Source organism: Arabidopsis thaliana, assembly GCF_000001735.4.
Source record: "Arabidopsis thaliana chromosome 1 sequence".
In the NCBI taxonomy this organism is placed as follows: Eukaryota; Viridiplantae; Streptophyta; class Magnoliopsida; order Brassicales; family Brassicaceae; genus Arabidopsis; species Arabidopsis thaliana.
The window spans coordinates 7,403,328-7,421,128 of record NC_003070.9 but is presented as its reverse complement, the minus strand read 5'-3'; the positions used below and the strand labels follow the sequence as shown (position 1 = coordinate 7,421,128).

Genomic DNA, 17,801 nt, shown 5'->3' with positions numbered 1-17,801 from the left:
TGTGATTGGACTTAATATAGTTAAGTTCCACTAACCATGATTTATTTGCATTAGATGATTTATTATCTTCATAATACTTCGACGAAAAAAAAAAAAAGAGCTAACCATATTGGGCCGATATGAGAGCCCAAAAACATAGTAAAAGGCCGAATCGTAAGATGTTGGTTTGAAGTTTTTAGGGAACCAACGGTGGCGATTGCTTGAGCTCAGTCAGAGAGATATCGCCGAGAGCACTACAATTTCAAAACCCTCGGAGAAGTTATAATCAGAAAATGTCAGTCGAGGAAGACGCCACCGTTAGAGAGCCACTCGATCTGATTCGGTTGAGTATCGAAGAGAGGATCTATGTCAAGCTCCGATCTGACCGTGAACTCCGCGGCAAGCTTCACGTACGTTCTTAACCACTCGGATTCCAGAAACCAGTAACCAGATGTGATCTTTTTCGATTTTGAGCTCCTTTTTGAATTCCTTATTCGTTGAATTTAACACTAGTTTTTATTCTTTTCACAAATATCAAAATTTGGACCCATTTTGTTGAGTTTCAGTTTCGAAAGCCTCAGCGAGAGCTAATTGGCGTAGAAAACCTCATAATCTTGTTAAATTCTAAGACTCTCACTTTTGTTGTTGTTTTTGTGGTGTAGGCTTTTGATCAGCATTTGAATATGATTCTGGGTGATGTTGAAGAGGTTATTACGACTATAGAAATCGACGACGAGACATATGAAGAGATTGTTCGGGTATGTAATTCTCTTAGCTCAATAAGATTTATTAATCTATGTAGGCTTTAGTAGTAAGATAAACGTTTTTGGGTTCAAAATATTTCAGCTATCACAGTATCTATTGTCTATGTCTCTGTTTGAGTTTAAAGGAGAGCTTGATTCATGTAGAAGTTAATAGTGCTGGTTACATAGAGAGTGTTCATTACCAATATAGTAACTCTGTTTAGTTTCTCAAACTTGAATTTTGTTGTTTGCGCTCCAAATGTGATGTGCTAACTTCTCATTAGACTAGTGTAGAATCATATGTTCTTCTCCTGCTGATGTAACTTGCTTCTGTCAGACAACGAAGCGAACGGTACCGTTTCTATTCGTGAGAGGAGATGGAGTGATATTGGTGTCACCGCCTTTGAGGACGACCTAAATGTTCTTGTGTACTGGGATCGGAGTTAACAAATCTGGCGCTGAGTAAAAGCACTTTTTTCTGATTACTTGGCTTTTGAATTTGTAATTGTGTGGTATGTTTTTCTTTGTTGTCAAACATTGAAACCGAATGTAGCATTCGAATCTTGGTAATGGGTGCCTCGTTATAGTAGAATCAGTGTAACATACTTCGTATTGTGACTTTCTTACCGTTTACGATCGGATTTAGTTTCGTTTTCTGGTTTGGTGTAGTTTTCTCTAAAGATTTGTATACTTCCTCAAACTCATTGATTTCGAGCTCTATTATGAATAGTGATTGGTGACATATTTAGATGTGTGTAACCCTAGGAAAGACATTTTGATTAACCAAACCATCAAATTGATTCACAGTACAGGAGGCTGAAAACGCAAACAAGATTGATTTCATGAGAAAAGATTAATGTAATTGTAAGCATGTAAATTTACAGTAAAAAAAAGATTAGTGATGAAATTAAAAGTTTTGAGGTATCTATCGTAAGATATAACTTGTCATGATCACCAACACGCTTCGAGCATAGTAACAATGGAGAAGAGAAGTCTTATCTTCGTCTGGGTCTGGCTTGAACCGGAGAACCCATTGGTTGTGACTCTCTATAGTTTCTGCTTGGAGAATCAGTTGATGTTCTGGAGTAGGCAGCTTTGGCTACTGGTGGCACTGGATCCAACGGAATGGTCTCAATGAAACATGCACTGTTCAAACGGGTCTTCTCTAGCTCCAGTTGAAGCATTCCGCTTGTACATTGCTGTGCAAGAGCCTAAAGCAGCAACAGTAACAAAGCAAACCCGCTTTTAACTGAATGTGCTAGCGGTTTTAAGTATTGAAGATGGTAAATATTAAGTGGTGGTTAATGAAAAATGTTCTTACAAGGAGATCATCTGGGGATACGGATGATTGTTTGTCATCTGAAATTGCATCTTCACTGCCACGTGTTGGTTTCCTTTGATGCCCTCCCGGGTTGTTCTCAACTGTCTCGCTTATACTCTCTATAGCTTTCTCCAACACAGCTCCTTGCAGAGACTTTAGAGACTCGGTTGCATCAACCGTCAAATATGGCTTCAGTATCGTCTCAAAATACTCGAGCTGCATCCACCAGTTTGTGAAAGCAGATCAGCATCACAATTTTTTAACTATTAATCCATTCACTCAAGTAAAACTGAGAAGACAAACAGATTTTACCTCAAGCATCAATTGGCAGAAACCATTTGCATCTATTGAACTCAGGTCGTCAGATCTGTTTTCGTCTAGAAGACTGAGAAAAGTATCAATCAGACCTTCAACCAAAGTGCCAAGAATTTTGTCCAGGAGTGGTTTGGCACCCGCAAATACCTGCAATTATAATTCTTAGTACTAAATTAACGGGCTTTGACCCAATTGTGGTGGTTAGAAGAAATGGTTGTAGAAATTTGAATATCTAATGGTTAGAAGCAATGGTATTACCTCTGCATGGACAGCTACAAGAGTGTGTAACAGCTCAACAGCAGCATCTCGTATGCCCTGAAGTAAAGGTTTAGTTATCGTTTCTTTAGACAAAATGCTAAAATGGTCTATTCATTGGTTCTTCTAAGGCGCAAAAAAAGTGACAACTGAGAGTAAACTTGCTACTTACTTTTACTGGAGGCGCTGCCCCCCACTGAATACCAGAGTCCAGCAGATAATTTGTGGCGGCTGTTCTGATCAAGTTTGCCTAGGTACAAGTGAAATAGATGCAAACTTAGTAGGAATGATTTGAAAACAAACAATCCTTGTTCCATTGTTCAATGGCGGTGCATCAATTCTCTAAGACACAGCGAGAACATTACTAAACTATCAAGCAGATTAATCGTTACCTTAGCAAAAGTGTAATGTTCGAGAACCTTCTCTCCAAGACCAGAGAAAGACATCATTAGATCTTGAAGATCGCTGATGTCTTCATCATTTCTCCTGCAACATTTAAGAGACACAATGATAACCAGTAAATTTTATAACACCATATAGTAATTCTTACGTTTACATTCAAAGTTTTGATTAGGAAAGTTCAGATATTGGAACCAATTATCTTGGTTGAGACATTTAACCATGACTGTGTTTGTCATTCAGACATTGGCATTAATTATCAAGGTTCTGACATCTAAGCATGACTGAGTTTGTCCAACTACTCTGCCGATCGTACCAGTGAATTCAAATAAAAAAGAAACCCACCTAGACTGTAACCAGGTATATTTGTACTTGTTGTAAAGCTCAGAGGCAAGTTCGTCTTTGCAGTAACCTATATTACTTAAGATCATCAACAACTGCCTGTGAGGATCAACAACACTTTCAGGAGCATTGATTGATTGTTCTTCCTGGTGGTCATTGGAGTATCCATTTTGCCAACTCTCTCGCTTTGTAGTGCGTTGAGAAAGGTCAGCACCAATTTGCTCCAAGTGAGCTGATATGTGCAAAAATCAATTAGCATATTAACATAAAAATTTCTTTTTGTCTGCCCACACATTTATGTGGGCATCTATACATGTACTTTCACGGAAGTTTGGTGTAAAAAGCTTACCAGCAAAATCCAGAAAGCAGTTCAAAAAGGCAAGTCTAACAGATATCAGAATTTCTTCAATATGCGCAAACATATCTTCGGATCTAGCAGCTTCACCTTTTAAAGATAGAATCATCCTGGAAAATGTATATACAGAAATTAGCAGCCATATAAGGCAACATCGCTGTTAAAAAACAGAAATTGGTGGTAGACAATTGCATATGCAGTTCTCTGATTGTCTCTGAACTCCATATTTATGGTTCATTTTCTGAGTATCATAATATGACTAGTGATTATGGTCCGAGCAACCAGAATCATAAAAATGGCAATTTGGCAGCTTCCCATTCTTCTCTAACTAGAGAGAGAAGTAGAACATCAAATCCTAGGGTACGGTCTAGCTGGAATCACAGATATCTAGAACTCTTACAGAATAATAGCAAAAAGTTGTAATTATTAAGGTACACAAGGTTAAGTATTTGTATATACAAGTAAGTATGTAACAGGAAGATGCTAGAAACTTACATATTAATTTGTTCCATCCCAGAAACAATAATTGAACGAAATGCAAGGGGCAGGTAAGAGATGGAATATGGAGATCTGTTCCTTTCAAGAATAGAAACTGGAATCCACGTCTCTTCCTTTGATATTTCTTCTGTAGACGCTCTCATCCAAGAGCAGAGCCTTTGGATGTATATTTTAGTGATTTCCACCTTAACTTTTCTTAGTGCCATGACTGCCACAACCAAAGAGTTACATAATCGCAGTATACTTCAACAAAACAACAAGCTCAAGCTTAAGACGAAATTCAAATACCAGCACTATGGGGAGCTGACTCTTTGGCCTCAAAAGCTTGGCATGCTTTTGATACTTCTTTGATTGTATCACTCATATATGGGTGGAGAATGTATGATTCGTCAAAATCATGAAAAGTGCTTTGCACCTACACAAAAAATAATAGAGGAACGAATATTAGAACAAATGCAAGGAACAAACGGCAGGGTTCATTTTTCCAGTATGGCAAAGAAAGATCTATTGATAAAAAATTCAGTAGACAAAAGAGAGGCAAGGAGAAGACCTTTGCTTCATAAACAGAAATGGTATTGCGTATCATCCCAGCAATTTCTTCCAAAGAATGACTTGAATATCTCGCTTCTTCCGCCTTCTCCTCAGCTTTACTGGCTGAAGTATCATTAACTTGGGAAGACTAAATTGGTAGAATCAAATCAAAGTAAAGATTCACCTCCATTTGAATAAAGGACATATATGTACTACCCTCAGCGTATATCATGTACCTTGGCAAATTTCCCAGTAAAAACAGAAAGAGCTGTTTTCCAAAACGTAGGGAGATGATATACGATTACAGCAGTCAATATCTTGATGTATCTTCCCCTCAAAGCATCCTTTTCTCTCCTCGCTGACTCTTCTAATGGTTGGTCAACTTGAACTTGATTATCTTCCATAGAAGACGTGTCATCTGACTGAAGGATTGAAAAGAAAGTAAAAAAATTTAACACCTTTAAACCTGAATCTTGCTTATCTCGCAATAATATAGCTGCCTTCACAGGTGAACTCACAAGTTGAACACCATTTTGTTGAATTTGTCGCCACTTCGCGTCAGAGAGAGCTCTCTCATGCACCTGGTTGCGCAAAATTTCCATCCTTGCTTCATGATCAAATGTACACTTTTCAAGCATCCCATGGATCCTATGATTCTGATAAAAGAAAGAACCAAGCCAGAAAAATTTATATACATAGTCTAGGAAACCATATATAATGTGTATTTTTGAAGAGGTGTCATGTAAGACCACAATCATGAAAGAAAGAGATGCATAATAGCAGAGGCTAAGAGAGAAACCTTCGGATATTAAAATCAAAAGTATCAGGAATCCAAACACTACTCAGCACTAAACAATGGAAAACCGTAGTGAAAAGAAAAACATATAATACACTGACCTGAACATTTAAGTAATGCCAAACAGGATCCGATTCAGGCTCCAGTTCCAGCAAAAGCCTCACAGTGTTTTCCAGCTAAATTAAGCAAAAACAAATAGCATTAAGCAGAGGAAAAGAATGGGGAGACAAGATACATGAATGTTTATTATAAACATTAACTTGTGACTCATAGTCTTACAAAAGGGAAGCATGAAAACTTCAATCATTCTACACTTGGGAACTGATGATGATATTATAACAAAAGAAACAGGATCCCAAACATATTACAATGATGGAATGTTCATTCATTCCATTAGTAATCCACATTAGAATAGAAGTGGTAATAGTGAACTTACACTCGTAAAATCTATTTTCGGATCTTCCATAGACCTGTAAAGGGTGCCTTTAAACTCCTGCATCACTTTCTCAACCTCCTCGAGTACGCGCTTGAGTAAATTTACCTGTAACCAAAGTGTTACTCTATGCTTTCAAGAGCTTTGTAATGCAAGTGAATAATATGGTAACAAACAAGCGAATACTAGGAGAAACATGAGTGCTATCTGTCTGAAGAGTTGGATAATCGGGCATGCATACATGAGAAGGGAGAGCAATAGACTTCGCCTTCTTGTATTCCCGAACAGCCAAATCATACTCGCCTTTGCTAATACTACTACGAATTATACTGGGTAAATTGAAGAGTGTACGGAATCTCTGAAGCATTCCTTGTACAGACCTGATCTTCTCAGCTTGGGCCTATGAATAATGGTGAAAACAGTCTAAGCAGATAGCAAGAGGCTAGGAAAACACCAAAAAAACAATAGTACGTGACCATACAAACCTGTCTCTCAAAAAGTGGCTCAAAAGCACGATTAGCCCGTGATGTCACACTCTTCATACAATTAAACAAATGAGTAGTTCCCGATCCGTCTGGGTCGTCTTCAATCCGTTTCAGTTTTGATTCAATATCTGTAAAGAAAGGCAGTAATGTTCACATCAACAAGAGAGAAGAGTAAAGTTCAAAATAGATAATTGAGTGTAATAATGCATACCATCAATTGTTGTTTTACACGAGACAAAGCAGTCAAAATTATCTTTCACCAATTGTTTCCTTTGTAGATTACGGCCCTTTAAGTCACTTTTCAGGGCAAGGGCCCCAGATTCTAAGTCTGCTGCACTTGTCTCTTGGTGAATGCGAGAAATAAATAGCTTGGGATCGAAATGGTCAGAGGTGTACACCAACTTTTCTGCAAATTCTCAGACCAGTTAAAGTTAGAAAACCGGAAGTTGTACATCGAGTAATCCCGCATAAAGTTCAAATCAAACTCCAAATTCCAAGTATGGTCATGAAGAAATACATACCCCTAAGTGCATTATCCACTTTCTCAGCTTTTGAAAGACTTTCAGATGACTCAGTGATTAATCTCAGTGTCTTGTTATCTATTATCCTACAAGGTACACAAAAGCCATATTTAGATACCCCCTAACATACAGTGTTCCCCGAGATAGACTAAGGTATTCGAATGACGGTAGAGGTGAGCAGCACAAACGAGAGGAAGTACCCCAATTTTAGCGGATCAATGCATTCCATGCCACGAGGGAATGATTGCAAACTGGTAAGAACCACTTTCTTGTCAGCTCCAGATACCTTTCTATCAAGGTTCTGAGTCACGGATGGTGCTGTTCTCGACTCCCGCATATCACGAACCTTGCGTGCAAGCTGCCAAATGTCATTAGCATTTCAGTAAAAATGTTCATATTTCCAACTAAATTTTTCGTCATGCCATGATTCTAAAATAACTAATGGCCTTGAGCTGAGGTCTTCTACACCTCAATTCCATGAACAGATAATTAAAGGCCATACAACTAATATCACATATACGAATTGATTCAATTTCAAATCTTCAAATCGATCAAAGAAGCAAAGATTACTTAAGACTACTTCAAATCAAAACAATGCAATTGAAATTCGTAGGTCGAAATTGCACACATAATCTCTCCAAAATCAATTTAAAGCCAGATAAATCCAAACATGATAGAAACCGTACCTCAGCTTCATTAACCCGTTTCCAGCAATCTGGCTCCACTCCATCCCAAGCTCTATCATCTTCCTTCCGCGCTCGTCCTCTCTCCTTACCACTTCCACCTCTTCCTCTACCTCCGCCACCGTCACCACCACCACCTCTTCCCCGATCATTTCCCTCATCTTCATCCCCGCTCGAAATGCTAAGCAATTCCACCTCCGATTCATCATCCTCATCCATCGATGGCTTCCTTGACGCCTTCGCACCTCCCTTAGACGGAGGAGCTGCCGCCCTCTTTTGTCTCCGTGGCTGCTGCACTAAATTGGTGACTGGCTTACGGGAATTAGCGGAAGGAGGCTTCTGATAGGTAACATCTCTCTGAGATTGCTCCTTCAACGCCATTTGAAGTAGCTCATCTTCATCTAAATCATCACTGCTAGACATTGTTATCTCTGACTTAGATGATCGTCTTTGTCTTCCTCCCTTGAGCTAATCGCAGAGATCTGTGCAGTTCTTATTTGAATTTAGTTTTGTGACTTTTTCCTTTGAAGAATTTTTCTTCTGTTTTCGACTTTTTCCAATTTCCATGTATTAATGAAATAAAAACTGGAGACTCACAAAACGCAGTCGTTGATTATTTTAACCTAAAAGTTATAAATTCTCCTTACTCAAGCTTTCTTCTTCGATCGAAATTTATAAATACGACGCGACAAACCTGAATTGCGTTCAGAAACCCTAAAGCTCTCAAATATATCTCTGCAACGAAAAGAAATCACCTGCTTACTCTTCTCCTGAAAGACCTGATCTTCTCCGGTGAATTGTTTTTTGTTCCGTCAATCTTCCGAGTTTGTTTTTGCCTAATATGAAGTTAAACCCATTACAGAAAAAGGTAATCTTCTCTATCGCTCTGAACATTGTAGTTGATTTTGTTGATTTATTGTTGTTGTTTCTAGAGTTAATGATCGGATACCTTATTGTATGTTTTGTTTTCGGTATTGGGGGTTAATCACAGGCTATATTCATATTTGATTTCTATCAATGGATCCGAGGAATTCGAGTGCGTGGGGTGGGGGTGATGGTCTCCCCCTTATCTCATCCATGGGAGGTGTTGAATCAAAGAATAGATGCTGTGTGACTGACGACGATGGCTCTATTGGTACGAAGCTATGTGAGAAACCTAAAGCTGAGGAGATTGATTTTTCTGCTCGGAAAAAGAAGTTGAAATCGAAGAAAGGCGGGTCTGTTAGCTTTGCTCTTCTCGATGTTGAAGATGACAAGGAGGAAGCAGAGGATGGAGACGACAAAAATCCTTCTATTAGGAGTGATGAGGTGGTTGGAGAAACTTCAATGAGTAAGAAAAAGAAGAAGGATAAGAGTGGCAAGCATGGGGTATGTGAAGAAGATGATGATGCGGACAAGATTCTTGCTCAACATGGGATAACAACTACTGTTTCAACAGGGCCTGAAGCGGAGATAGCTCTAGCTCAACCTGAGCAAGTTGCATCTGCAGATGGGGCTGTTGACAAGGACGGAGAAGAAAAGACTGTTGAGTCAGCTACAGCGAAGAAAAAGAAAAAGAAGAAGGACAAGGACAAGAAAGCAAGTGCTTCTTTAGCTATTTCTTCTGTGGAGGCTAAGGAGGATAGACAAGGGAAGAAAGATGTAAAGATTAAAGTAGCGGAAAAGAAAGTTCCTAAACATGTTCGAGAGAAGCAAGAGACTCTTGCGCGGTGGAAAGAAGCTGAAGATGGGAAGAAGAAGGAAGAAGAAGAGAGATTGAGGAAAGAGGAAGAGGAGCGCCGTATAGAGGAAGAGCGAGAAAGGGAAGCTGAAGAGATTAGGCAGAAGAGAAAGATCAGGAAAATGGAGAAGAAGCAAGAAGGCCTGATTCTAACAGCAAAGCAAAAGCGTGATGCTGCTAAGAATGAGGCTTTCAGAAAAAGGGTGTTGACTGATGCTGGAAGTCTTCTTGTTGCAGATAAAAACGGTGATTCCTCAAAACGTCCCATATATGGCAATAAAAACAAATTAGCTTGCAAAAAAGCAAACGATCCTGCTTCTGTCCAGGCTAAAGGTGATGGGGAAACCAAGGAAAATCATGCAGCAGATGAACCATGTACTTTACCTGACTTGGTTTCAGTTGAAGATAGAAGGGTTGGTATTATCGAATCAGTAGACACAGAAGAGACACATGAATCTGTTGATGTATCACAAGAGAATGGTGATGAGGAAGATGTGTGGGATGCAAAAACTAATTTTACCATCAAGGGTGATTCTGATGATGAGGAGGAAAAACCTCAGCCTGTGTTCAAGAAAGGTTTAAAAGACACTGCATCAAAGGCACATGATTCAGGTCAGTAGAAACACCCTAGGAAGAAGAACCTCAGCCTGTGGTTTTATTATCTTTTGTCTCTGATTTATCTAATATTTTGGGTTTCAATACAGTTCCTGGCGCAGATAGACCAACAGTGAAGCCTGGAGGTTCTGGCAAGCCAAAAACAGCTGCCAAAAAAGCTATGCCTAAGGTGGATGATACTACCCGGCCGAAAGATACTTCTAAAAAGGATGAAGGCTTAGTACTGAATGAACTTGCTAAAGAAGTAGAAGAAAATCTTCGCTCTCCAATTTGCTGCATCATGGGTCATGTTGATTCTGGTAAAACAAAGCTGTTGGATTGCATCAGAGGAACAAATGTTCAGGAAGGTGAAGCTGGAGGTATTACTCAACAGATTGGTGCAACCTTTTTCCCTGCAGAAAACATCCGTGAGAGGACCAAAGAGTTACAAGCTAATGCTAAACTCAAGGTGCCAGGTATATTGGTTATCGATACACCTGGACACGAGTCATTCACAAATCTGCGGTCAAGGGGTTCAAATTTGTGTGACCTTGCAATTCTAGTGGTTGATATAATGCGAGGTCTAGAGCCACAAACCATAGAATCTCTTAATCTTTTGAGAAGAAGGAATGTAAAGTTCATTATTGCCTTGAATAAGGTGAGACTTCTTGTCATTCTGTTGGCATGTGTTTGGTATCTTTATTGTCACTGATGTATGGCACAAAACCTCCAAATTTCAGGTGGATAGGCTATATGGGTGGGAAAAAAGCAAGAATGCTCCTATAAGGAAGACAATGATGCAACAAACGGGAGATGTGGTTAAGGAATTTAAAATGAGGCTAAACCGAGTAAGTTCTTCGTCTAAAGGTTTTAATCTTTTAGTGTGAATGGGATGTGCGTGTTCTAAACTTATTAACTAATATTGTTTCATTTGTGTTCCAGGTTCAAAACCAGTTCCAAGAACAAGGACTCAACAGTATGCTTTATTACAAGAACAGAGAAATGGGAGAAACTATCAGTATCCTACCTGCTAGCGCTATTAGGTCTGAAATGTTTTTGCTATCTCCAAATTTTAGTCTAACATAGAGGTCAACCATGCTAACTAACTAATTGATTAATGTTGGATACTGATATTTCAGTGGGGAAGGGATTCCAGATCTTTTACTGTTCTTGGTTCAATGGGCTCAGAAAACGATGGTGGAGAAACTTACATATGTTGACAAAGTGCAGGTTTGTCTCATTCCTCTTTTAGGTAATGAATCGTTTCTGCACTACTTCAGCTTTCTTATCTTTTCTTAAAATGGTGACAGTGTACCGTCCTTGAGGTCAAAGTTATTGAAGGCCATGGTATTACAGTTGATGTTGTTTTGGTCAACGGTGTACTCCGTGAAGGTGATCAAATTGTTGTTTGTGGGTCACAGGTAAGTAGAAAACTCATGGGTCATACCTAAACATGTAATATGCCAAGTATATCATAAAACTGGAGACTTGATGTAATTGGTTTATTTTTTTCCTTTCTTCTATTTCAGGGACCAATTGTAACAACTATTAGATCATTGTTGACTCCTTATCCTATGAACGAGATGCGGGTGACGGTACTTTCAGATAGTCCATTTCTTGCCTCTTGTTATTATTATTCCTAGGGAAACATGGTTTATGCAAATAGCTTTCTACATTCCTTTTTCGTACACAATGACAATTTTTGGTCTGATATTTCAGGGTACCTATATGCCTCACAGAGAAGTAAAGGCTGCGCAGGGTATCAAAATTGCTGCACAGGTGATTGTCTCTGACATTACAATTACTTTATTCTTACCTTGATCTTAATTACTTAGCACAAATGAGGACATCCTGAACAAATGTTTCCTATATTTTTGGTGTTTATAAAAGGGCCTTGAACACGCCATTGCTGGTACTGCCTTGCATGTGATTGGACCTAATGAGGACATGGAAGAAGCCAAGAAAAATGCCATGGAAGATATTGAGTCAGTTATGAACCGCATTGACAAAAGTGGTGAAGGCGTTTATGTACAAGCATCTACATTAGGGTCCTTGGAAGCATTGCTCGAGTTCTTGAAGTCCTCAGATGTAAAAATACCTGTCAGTGGTATTGGCATAGGACCTGTGCATAAGAAGGATATCATGAAGGCCGGGGTAATGCTAGAGAAGAAAAAAGAGTTTGCAACGATTTTGGCCTTTGATGTGAAAATAAGTGCAGAAGCTCGTGAACTTGCAGACAAAATGGGAGTAAAAATCTTCTGCGATGATACCATCTATTGTCTGTTCGATAAGTTTAAGAGTTACATAGAGGGTATCAAAGAGGAGAAAAAGAAAGAAACAGCTTGTGAAGCAGTTTTCCCATGTATCCTTCAGATTTTACCAAACCATATCTACAATCAGAGGGACCCAATTATCCTTGGAGTTAAAGTCAATGATGGAATACTAAAGGTATATGGTATTTTCTCATTCAGGATCTGAGTACACTTTTCTGCTGGATCACAAAGATCTAACAATACGGTCTTGTTGATTTAGGTTGGAACTCCCATTTGCATTGTTAAAAGGATTGAGAATGTAAGAGTGTTTATGGACATTGGGCGCGTCTCATCAATTAAGAATAACAACAACATGCCAGTTGATTATGCAAGGAAAGGACAGGAGGTGGCTATTAAGGTATGAGATCCCTCTTTTTGTCATCATTTTTCTAGTTTTTACTGCCTTTCCTTAAAAACTAATGTTTGTTTTCGTATTAGATCATTGCTTCTAACCCAGAAGAACAGAAAATGTTTGGGAGGCACTTTGGTGTAGACGACAGGCTTATCAGTCACATTTCTAGTCGATCCGTGGACGTAATCAGAACTAATTACTGGGTAAGTTGTATACAGTCTTTCTTGCCCTGGGTTGTCAAAAATGTTGTTTTAACATTAGCTTGTGTTTTAGTAAAGCTTAAACTGATATTCGAAACCTGATTGCAGAATGAGTTATCTAACGACGAGAAGGATCTTGTTTTGAGACTTAAAAGGATATTCAAGATACAATGAAGATTTTTGAGATTTGAGAGTGAGGGACTTAAACTTATGTATTTTTTTTCTTTTTTTGAAGTGCTGATTTTTTTATTTTTTTTTCGTTTTTAATAATATAGACAAACAACTCCTTTAATGCCCCTAAATACTTTATGGAAGCAATTGTCTTTTGTTTTTGGCTACCAATATTTTACAAAATATTTTGATATACATATAATTTACAAGATAATACCCAGACTGGCTTATTGTGTAACTTAATAACATTTGAGGCGAATCTATGAATAAAGAGAAATAAAGGACCTATTCACAGATTCAGACAACATCGTCGCATTTTGATTTTGAATCGATTATTTTACCTACACTCGTGTATGAGCCAGTCCTCCGGAATAAGACAACATCTCCAGGAGTCTCTACGAAATTCTTCGGCTCTCAAAGGTATTCACGACGGTCTTTTAGCTCTATTCTCTATTGAGAACCTGATTTTTCCGGTGAATTTTGATTATTGCAAAGTTGGAGAATTTTTGAGATTTAGAAGAGATACTGGCTTAGGATTCGTATTCATGTCGAGCTTATTACACTGTAGAAATGTCGTAGATTGTGCGTTTACTTCTTCCACTGTTCGTCGCATTGTCAATTTAGGGTTTTTAGTGGGTAGAATAAGAACGTTGTGTTCAGTGTCACAAGTGAAATCAGAGAATCTCGAAAAGCAAAAACCATGTTTGGAATCTTTTACAGTTTCTTATCTCGTGGATTCTTGTGGACTGTCTTTGGAATCTGCTAAATCGAATTCCAGATTCGTCAAATTGGTTTCGTCCAAGAAACCAGACTCTGTTCTTGCTCTCTTCAAGGACCATGGCTTCACCAATGACCAGATCACCAGTGTCATCAAATCCTTTCCTCGTGTTCTGTCACTGAGCCCGGAAGATGTAATCTCGCCCAAGCTCATGTTTTTCAGTTCTATCGGGTTTTCGACCTCGGATACTGCGAAAATGATCTCTTCTTCCCCGAAAATGCTATCATATAGCTTGCACAAAAGATTGATCCCTTGCTATGATTCCCTCAAGAGCATACTCGTTGAGGAAGAAAGTGTTGTCAAGTGTCTCAAGCGTGGAATCAGATGTTTCTCATTGAAGATTACACATTGTGTGTCTCTTCGTGTCTCCATTTGTAGAGAGCTTGGAGTTCCTGACAAAAGCATCAAGTGGTTGGTTCAAGCGTCTCCATTCACTTTTTTCTCTCGTGAGAGAAGATTCAACGAGGTCTTAAACAGAGTTTGCAGCTACGGTTTTGACCCGAAAAAGGCGGGTTTTGTTCACGCTATGGTAGCCTTTGATTGCACGAGTGAATCAGCAATGGAGCGGAAATTTAAGTTGTTCCAATGTTTTGGTTGGTCTAAAGAAGATTTCGTCGCAGCGATCATGAGATTCCCAAACTGTGTGACGGTTTCAGATGAGAAGATAATGTACACATTGGAGTACCTTGTAAACAACATTGGTCTGCAAGCTCGTGACATTGTTGCAAGACCGGTGGTGTTATCTCTGAGCATGGAGAAGAGAATCAAACCGAGGAACCAGGTCATCTCTTTGCTTCTCTCCAAAGGACTTGTGAAGAAGGAAGACATCAACTATTTCACTATACTAAAGCTGAAAAGCTCCGAGTTCATGGATAAGTTTGTGCTGAAATATCAGGATGAGATGCCACAACTTGTACAACCCTTTACAAGTAATCGATGAGTTTGTTCTATTAGAGAAGTGAGAACACACTCTTGGTTGCGGCTGAACCTTGCCGACTCCGATCATGTTTTGATGAATTTTGTGACATTTAATTTGACATCATAAAATGATTTAGCTGATTCTGTTTATGGTTATGGTAATTTTGTTGATTCTGTTTATTTTGTACAAAGAAATATCTATGATGATGATACTATAATGTTTTCATAGATAAAGCTCACATGTTGCATTATCCTTTCTACGAGGATGTGAGAGTTAACACGCAATCTGGTGCAAAAGTAGGCATTAAATTTAGCTTTATAAAACGGAACACGACAAGGATTCCAAAAGTAGCTCTCTTTTTATGTTTTTTTCGGAGATCATTGATTTGTCATGACGAGAGCATTTGTACACTCCAACGCGATCAATCTTTGTGTAAAGGATTTGTGTGGTGTTGATATCTTTGTTTGGAACGAAATGGATAAATATAGGTAGGCTCTAGTTGGGGATTACTTTGTTATAATTTCTAACAGGTTCTAACTACCAAAATTCAGTGGTATTTTGGTGGATTAATTTGGCCGATTAGTTGCATATTTTTAGAGTTTAGTCTATTGAGTTAAGCTAATTACTCTCTTAAAACAAATTTCGTTTATGTGATCAGTTTAAAAAATATATAATTGTTGACACAAATTGGTAAAATTTTGTCTCCGATTTTTTCAGCCAAAAAAATTTGAAACACTAGTGGTGTAGTATATATGTGATCCGCTCCATTTTTTCATATTTGATTTTCTTTCTGATTTTTAATCTATCTTGGAGGTTTAGATATTCATTACAAAAGTCAAATTTATGTTTTTGCTTCTTAGTTTTACATATCCAGAAAATTTGATTGAATATCGTATTCACTCCATAAATATTATTAAAACTAAACATATTACCTTAAAAATGTTATAAGAAATAAAATTGAATAAGAACATATTTAATGATTAATAGATATACATTTCATATTTTTATATTCATTTTTTTATAGAAATACACATGTATGCATTTTTTATGGATATTACTTTGCCCAATCATGGTTAAAGGCTTAAAGCCATAAGTGTTACAAGACTCTCAAGTCTCAATTATCATTATTGGGGAAAACTCCAGTTGACAGAATTTATATTAACACATTTGCTTACAAAGAGATCCCATTACTATCAAATTCCCACGAAATAAAACAAGTCACCACAAGTGGCCTTTCCACACTTTCTTATCTATAAAAAAAAAAAAAAAAACGTAACCGCTTAAATTGTGTTGCATGAAGCGTGAAGCATGAAGAAGAGTTTACTCACGTTACTCACGTATGTAAGTAAACAGAAACATATCACAGACTATGTGTCCCAATCAGTTTTGTCAAACCAAAAGTAACGGCCATAGCTAACCATCCTCCAATCAAAACCCTAGCCGACGACTTAAACACCGGTGCTTTCCCCAAAACCGCTCCTAACCACCCAAACATCACTAACGCCAATGTCACCGCCGCCACGATCGCTCCTATTCTCACGTGATAGTCTTTCACAAACGCAGCCGCCATTAAAGGCACAATCGCACCCAAAGAAAACGCTAACGCAGACGCGGCAGCCGCTTGCATGGGACTCGGAAGCTTCTCTTTCTCCACTTGTCCTCCGTTCTCTCTCTTCATTTGAGCCACCTCGATGTCGTACTGAGAGTAAACGGAGACAAACTCTCCGATAGCCATGCTACAAGCTCCGGCGACCAAACCGGCGAAACCAGATAAGATCATGACTTTGACGTCTTGCTTTACCGCACCGACACCCATCATAAGTGAAGCCGTCGAGACAAGACCGTCGTTGGCACCAAGCACGGCGGCTCTTAGCCATTGAGCTCTTTTGGAGTAGTCGAAAGCCTTTTCTTGATCCATCTCCATGTCTAGGTTCAAGCTGTTGCTCACGTTGTGTGATTCCATGGTAAAGTCTTTTGGGTTGGCTTTCTGTCTTTATGTTTTTGGTTTGTGCTGAAATAAGAAGGTAGAGAATATAGGTGAAGTGTGGAGAACACACGCCTAGGTTCTATTTATGGAGAGATTGTGTGAGTTTTTAGCTTTTTTTATTTAACTTTTTAAAATAATTTATGTGGTGGAGTCGACGATTAATATATGGGGAGCATCATCACCACTAACGGAAATACTTTTTATTCTGTCTTTTTCAAAAATTTAGATTAGGAAATCGAATTAACAAACATCTAATCGTTTTTACACTATGATTATAAGTTTGAAACGAACAAATGAACTTTAGAAGGAAAAAAAAAAAAGTTGATTGCCGCGTACCATCGGTAAAGATAAAGCACAACGATTGGTATAACTGTACCCCCAAAAATGGATCTCAATTGAATTAAATTCAAAAGGAACTTAATACTTTTCAAAAAAAAAGTTACAAATAATCAAATATAAGAAGAAAGGAAATGTGAAAGTATACATTTATGTGTCTTTTTCATTTCATTTGATTCGTGAAGGACAAAAAACAAATATCAATTTGAGAGACCGAAAGGGGCATGCAGTTACATACTTACACTATGGAGTTGTTAAGTCGTCGTCAAGATCAAAGCCATAATATGCATATATGTCTTCTTGGCAAAAAATTATACAAAATTAATATATAAAAATGAAATCTCAACCTCCCAAACGATTACCTAATGTTACACGAAATGTGTTGGCCAAAAGTTTATTATAAACATATAATACTTTAGTTTTCTTGGTTTTACTTTTATTACCAAGTTACCAAATTAACATTCCTTTTGGCAGCTGTACTACTATATTGACTAGAGAACACCATATTCAAATTTGGCAAATGCTTTAATCTACTTTCTTGAATAATCAATTGGGAAAAGAAATCTTCAGGAACGTCTTCGTATTCATGTACATTGTATTTTTCTTTGAAAAAATGAACTTTTTGATCGGAGTGTGGTTGGTAGTTACATTTTTTAGAAGAAACGTAACTTGGAATAATATATCAAAAGCTTTCTCAAAGTGTCAAATTTTGTCTTTTTTTCTTTTACATAACTTGAAACAAATCAGTAGCGTATATGTCATATTTATTTTATCCT

At 38.0% G+C, this 17,801-nt stretch overlaps 5 protein-coding genes across 8 annotated transcripts; 3 read left to right on the top strand and 2 right to left on the bottom strand.

Moving 5' to 3' along the window:
- The first annotated feature begins 171 nt into the window (after positions 1 to 171).
- LSM3A (Small nuclear ribonucleoprotein family protein) lies at positions 172 to 1,465 on the top strand. The gene is made up of 3 exons (NM_101972.5): positions 172 to 389; positions 642 to 737; positions 1,060 to 1,465. Exons 1-3 carry the CDS (start codon positions 273 to 275, stop codon positions 1,138 to 1,140), a joined length of 294 nt encoding a protein of 97 aa, NP_173542.1. The 5' UTR covers positions 172 to 272; the 3' UTR covers positions 1,141 to 1,465.
- Positions 1,466 to 1,485: 20 nt separating this feature from the next.
- Positions 1,486 to 8,299, bottom strand: SEC5B (Exocyst complex component SEC5; the record flags this gene model as incomplete). Of its 2 annotated transcripts, none has more annotated exons than NM_101971.3 (21): positions 1,486 to 1,933; positions 2,044 to 2,259; positions 2,356 to 2,505; positions 2,617 to 2,673; positions 2,786 to 2,863; positions 3,006 to 3,099; positions 3,358 to 3,586; positions 3,704 to 3,819; positions 4,205 to 4,415; positions 4,496 to 4,622; positions 4,758 to 4,886; positions 4,975 to 5,160; positions 5,257 to 5,394; positions 5,636 to 5,710; positions 5,971 to 6,075; positions 6,209 to 6,367; positions 6,453 to 6,580; positions 6,664 to 6,858; positions 6,974 to 7,059; positions 7,174 to 7,331; positions 7,660 to 8,299. In NM_101971.3, 21 exons carry the CDS (start codon positions 8,077 to 8,079, stop codon positions 1,718 to 1,720), a joined length of 3,273 nt encoding a protein of 1,090 aa, NP_173541.1. In that variant the 3' UTR covers positions 1,486 to 1,717. The 2 variants fall into 2 exon arrangements, with proteins under 2 accessions (NP_173541.1, NP_001322652.1); NM_001332488.1 differs by having other exon boundaries at positions 4,975 to 5,135; positions 5,205 to 5,394; positions 7,660 to 8,079.
- AT1G21160 (eukaryotic translation initiation factor 2 (eIF-2) family protein) lies at positions 7,834 to 13,198 on the top strand. The gene is made up of 13 exons (NM_101970.4): positions 7,834 to 8,524; positions 8,648 to 9,988; positions 10,081 to 10,628; positions 10,711 to 10,818; positions 10,913 to 11,013; positions 11,110 to 11,200; positions 11,281 to 11,391; positions 11,500 to 11,565; positions 11,690 to 11,749; positions 11,861 to 12,418; positions 12,503 to 12,640; positions 12,721 to 12,837; positions 12,943 to 13,198. Exons 2-13 carry the CDS (start codon positions 8,674 to 8,676, stop codon positions 13,006 to 13,008), a joined length of 3,279 nt encoding a protein of 1,092 aa, NP_173540.2. The 5' UTR covers positions 7,834 to 8,524; positions 8,648 to 8,673; the 3' UTR covers positions 13,009 to 13,198.
- Positions 13,199 to 13,258: 60 nt separating this feature from the next.
- On the top strand, positions 13,259 to 14,911 carry AT1G21150 (Mitochondrial transcription termination factor family protein). Of its 3 annotated transcripts, NM_001332487.1 has the most exons (2): positions 13,310 to 13,425; positions 13,726 to 14,860. In NM_001332487.1, exons 1-2 carry the CDS (start codon positions 13,359 to 13,361, stop codon positions 14,721 to 14,723), a joined length of 1,065 nt encoding a protein of 354 aa, NP_001322645.1. In that variant the 5' UTR covers positions 13,310 to 13,358; the 3' UTR covers positions 14,724 to 14,860. The 3 variants fall into 3 exon arrangements, with proteins under 3 accessions (NP_001322646.1, NP_001322645.1, NP_173539.1); NM_001332486.1 differs by having other exon boundaries at positions 13,259 to 14,911; NM_101969.2 differs by having other exon boundaries at positions 13,365 to 14,833.
- A 791-nt stretch (positions 14,912 to 15,702) lies between these two features.
- On the bottom strand, positions 15,703 to 16,801 carry AT1G21140 (Vacuolar iron transporter (VIT) family protein). The gene has a single exon (NM_101968.3). It carries the CDS (start codon positions 16,663 to 16,665, stop codon positions 16,063 to 16,065), a length of 603 nt encoding a protein of 200 aa, NP_173538.2. The 5' UTR covers positions 16,666 to 16,801; the 3' UTR covers positions 15,703 to 16,062.
- Positions 16,802 to 17,801: the final 1,000 nt, after the last annotated feature.

Coding starts and splice junctions, on each gene's coding strand:
- LSM3A (NM_101972.5), top strand. CDS start 273: ATGTCAGTCGAGGAAGACGCCACCGTTAGAGAGCCACTCGATCTGATT. Junction 390..641: donor AACTCCGCGGCAAGCTTCAC/GTACGTTCTTAA, acceptor TTTGTGGTGTAG/GCTTTTGATCAGCATTTGAA. Junction 738..1,059: donor CATATGAAGAGATTGTTCGG/GTATGTAATTCT, acceptor TGCTTCTGTCAG/ACAACGAAGCGAACGGTACC.
- AT1G21160 (NM_101970.4), top strand. CDS start 8,674: ATGGATCCGAGGAATTCGAGTGCGTGGGGTGGGGGTGATGGTCTCCCC. Junction 9,989..10,080: donor ATCAAAGGCACATGATTCAG/GTCAGTAGAAAC, acceptor GTTTCAATACAG/TTCCTGGCGCAGATAGACCA. Junction 11,566..11,689: donor TGAACGAGATGCGGGTGACG/GTACTTTCAGAT, acceptor CTGATATTTCAG/GGTACCTATATGCCTCACAG.
- AT1G21150 (NM_001332486.1), top strand. CDS start 13,359: ATGAGCCAGTCCTCCGGAATAAGACAACATCTCCAGGAGTCTCTACGA.
- AT1G21140 (NM_101968.3), bottom strand. CDS start 16,665: ATGGAATCACACAACGTGAGCAACAGCTTGAACCTAGACATGGAGATG.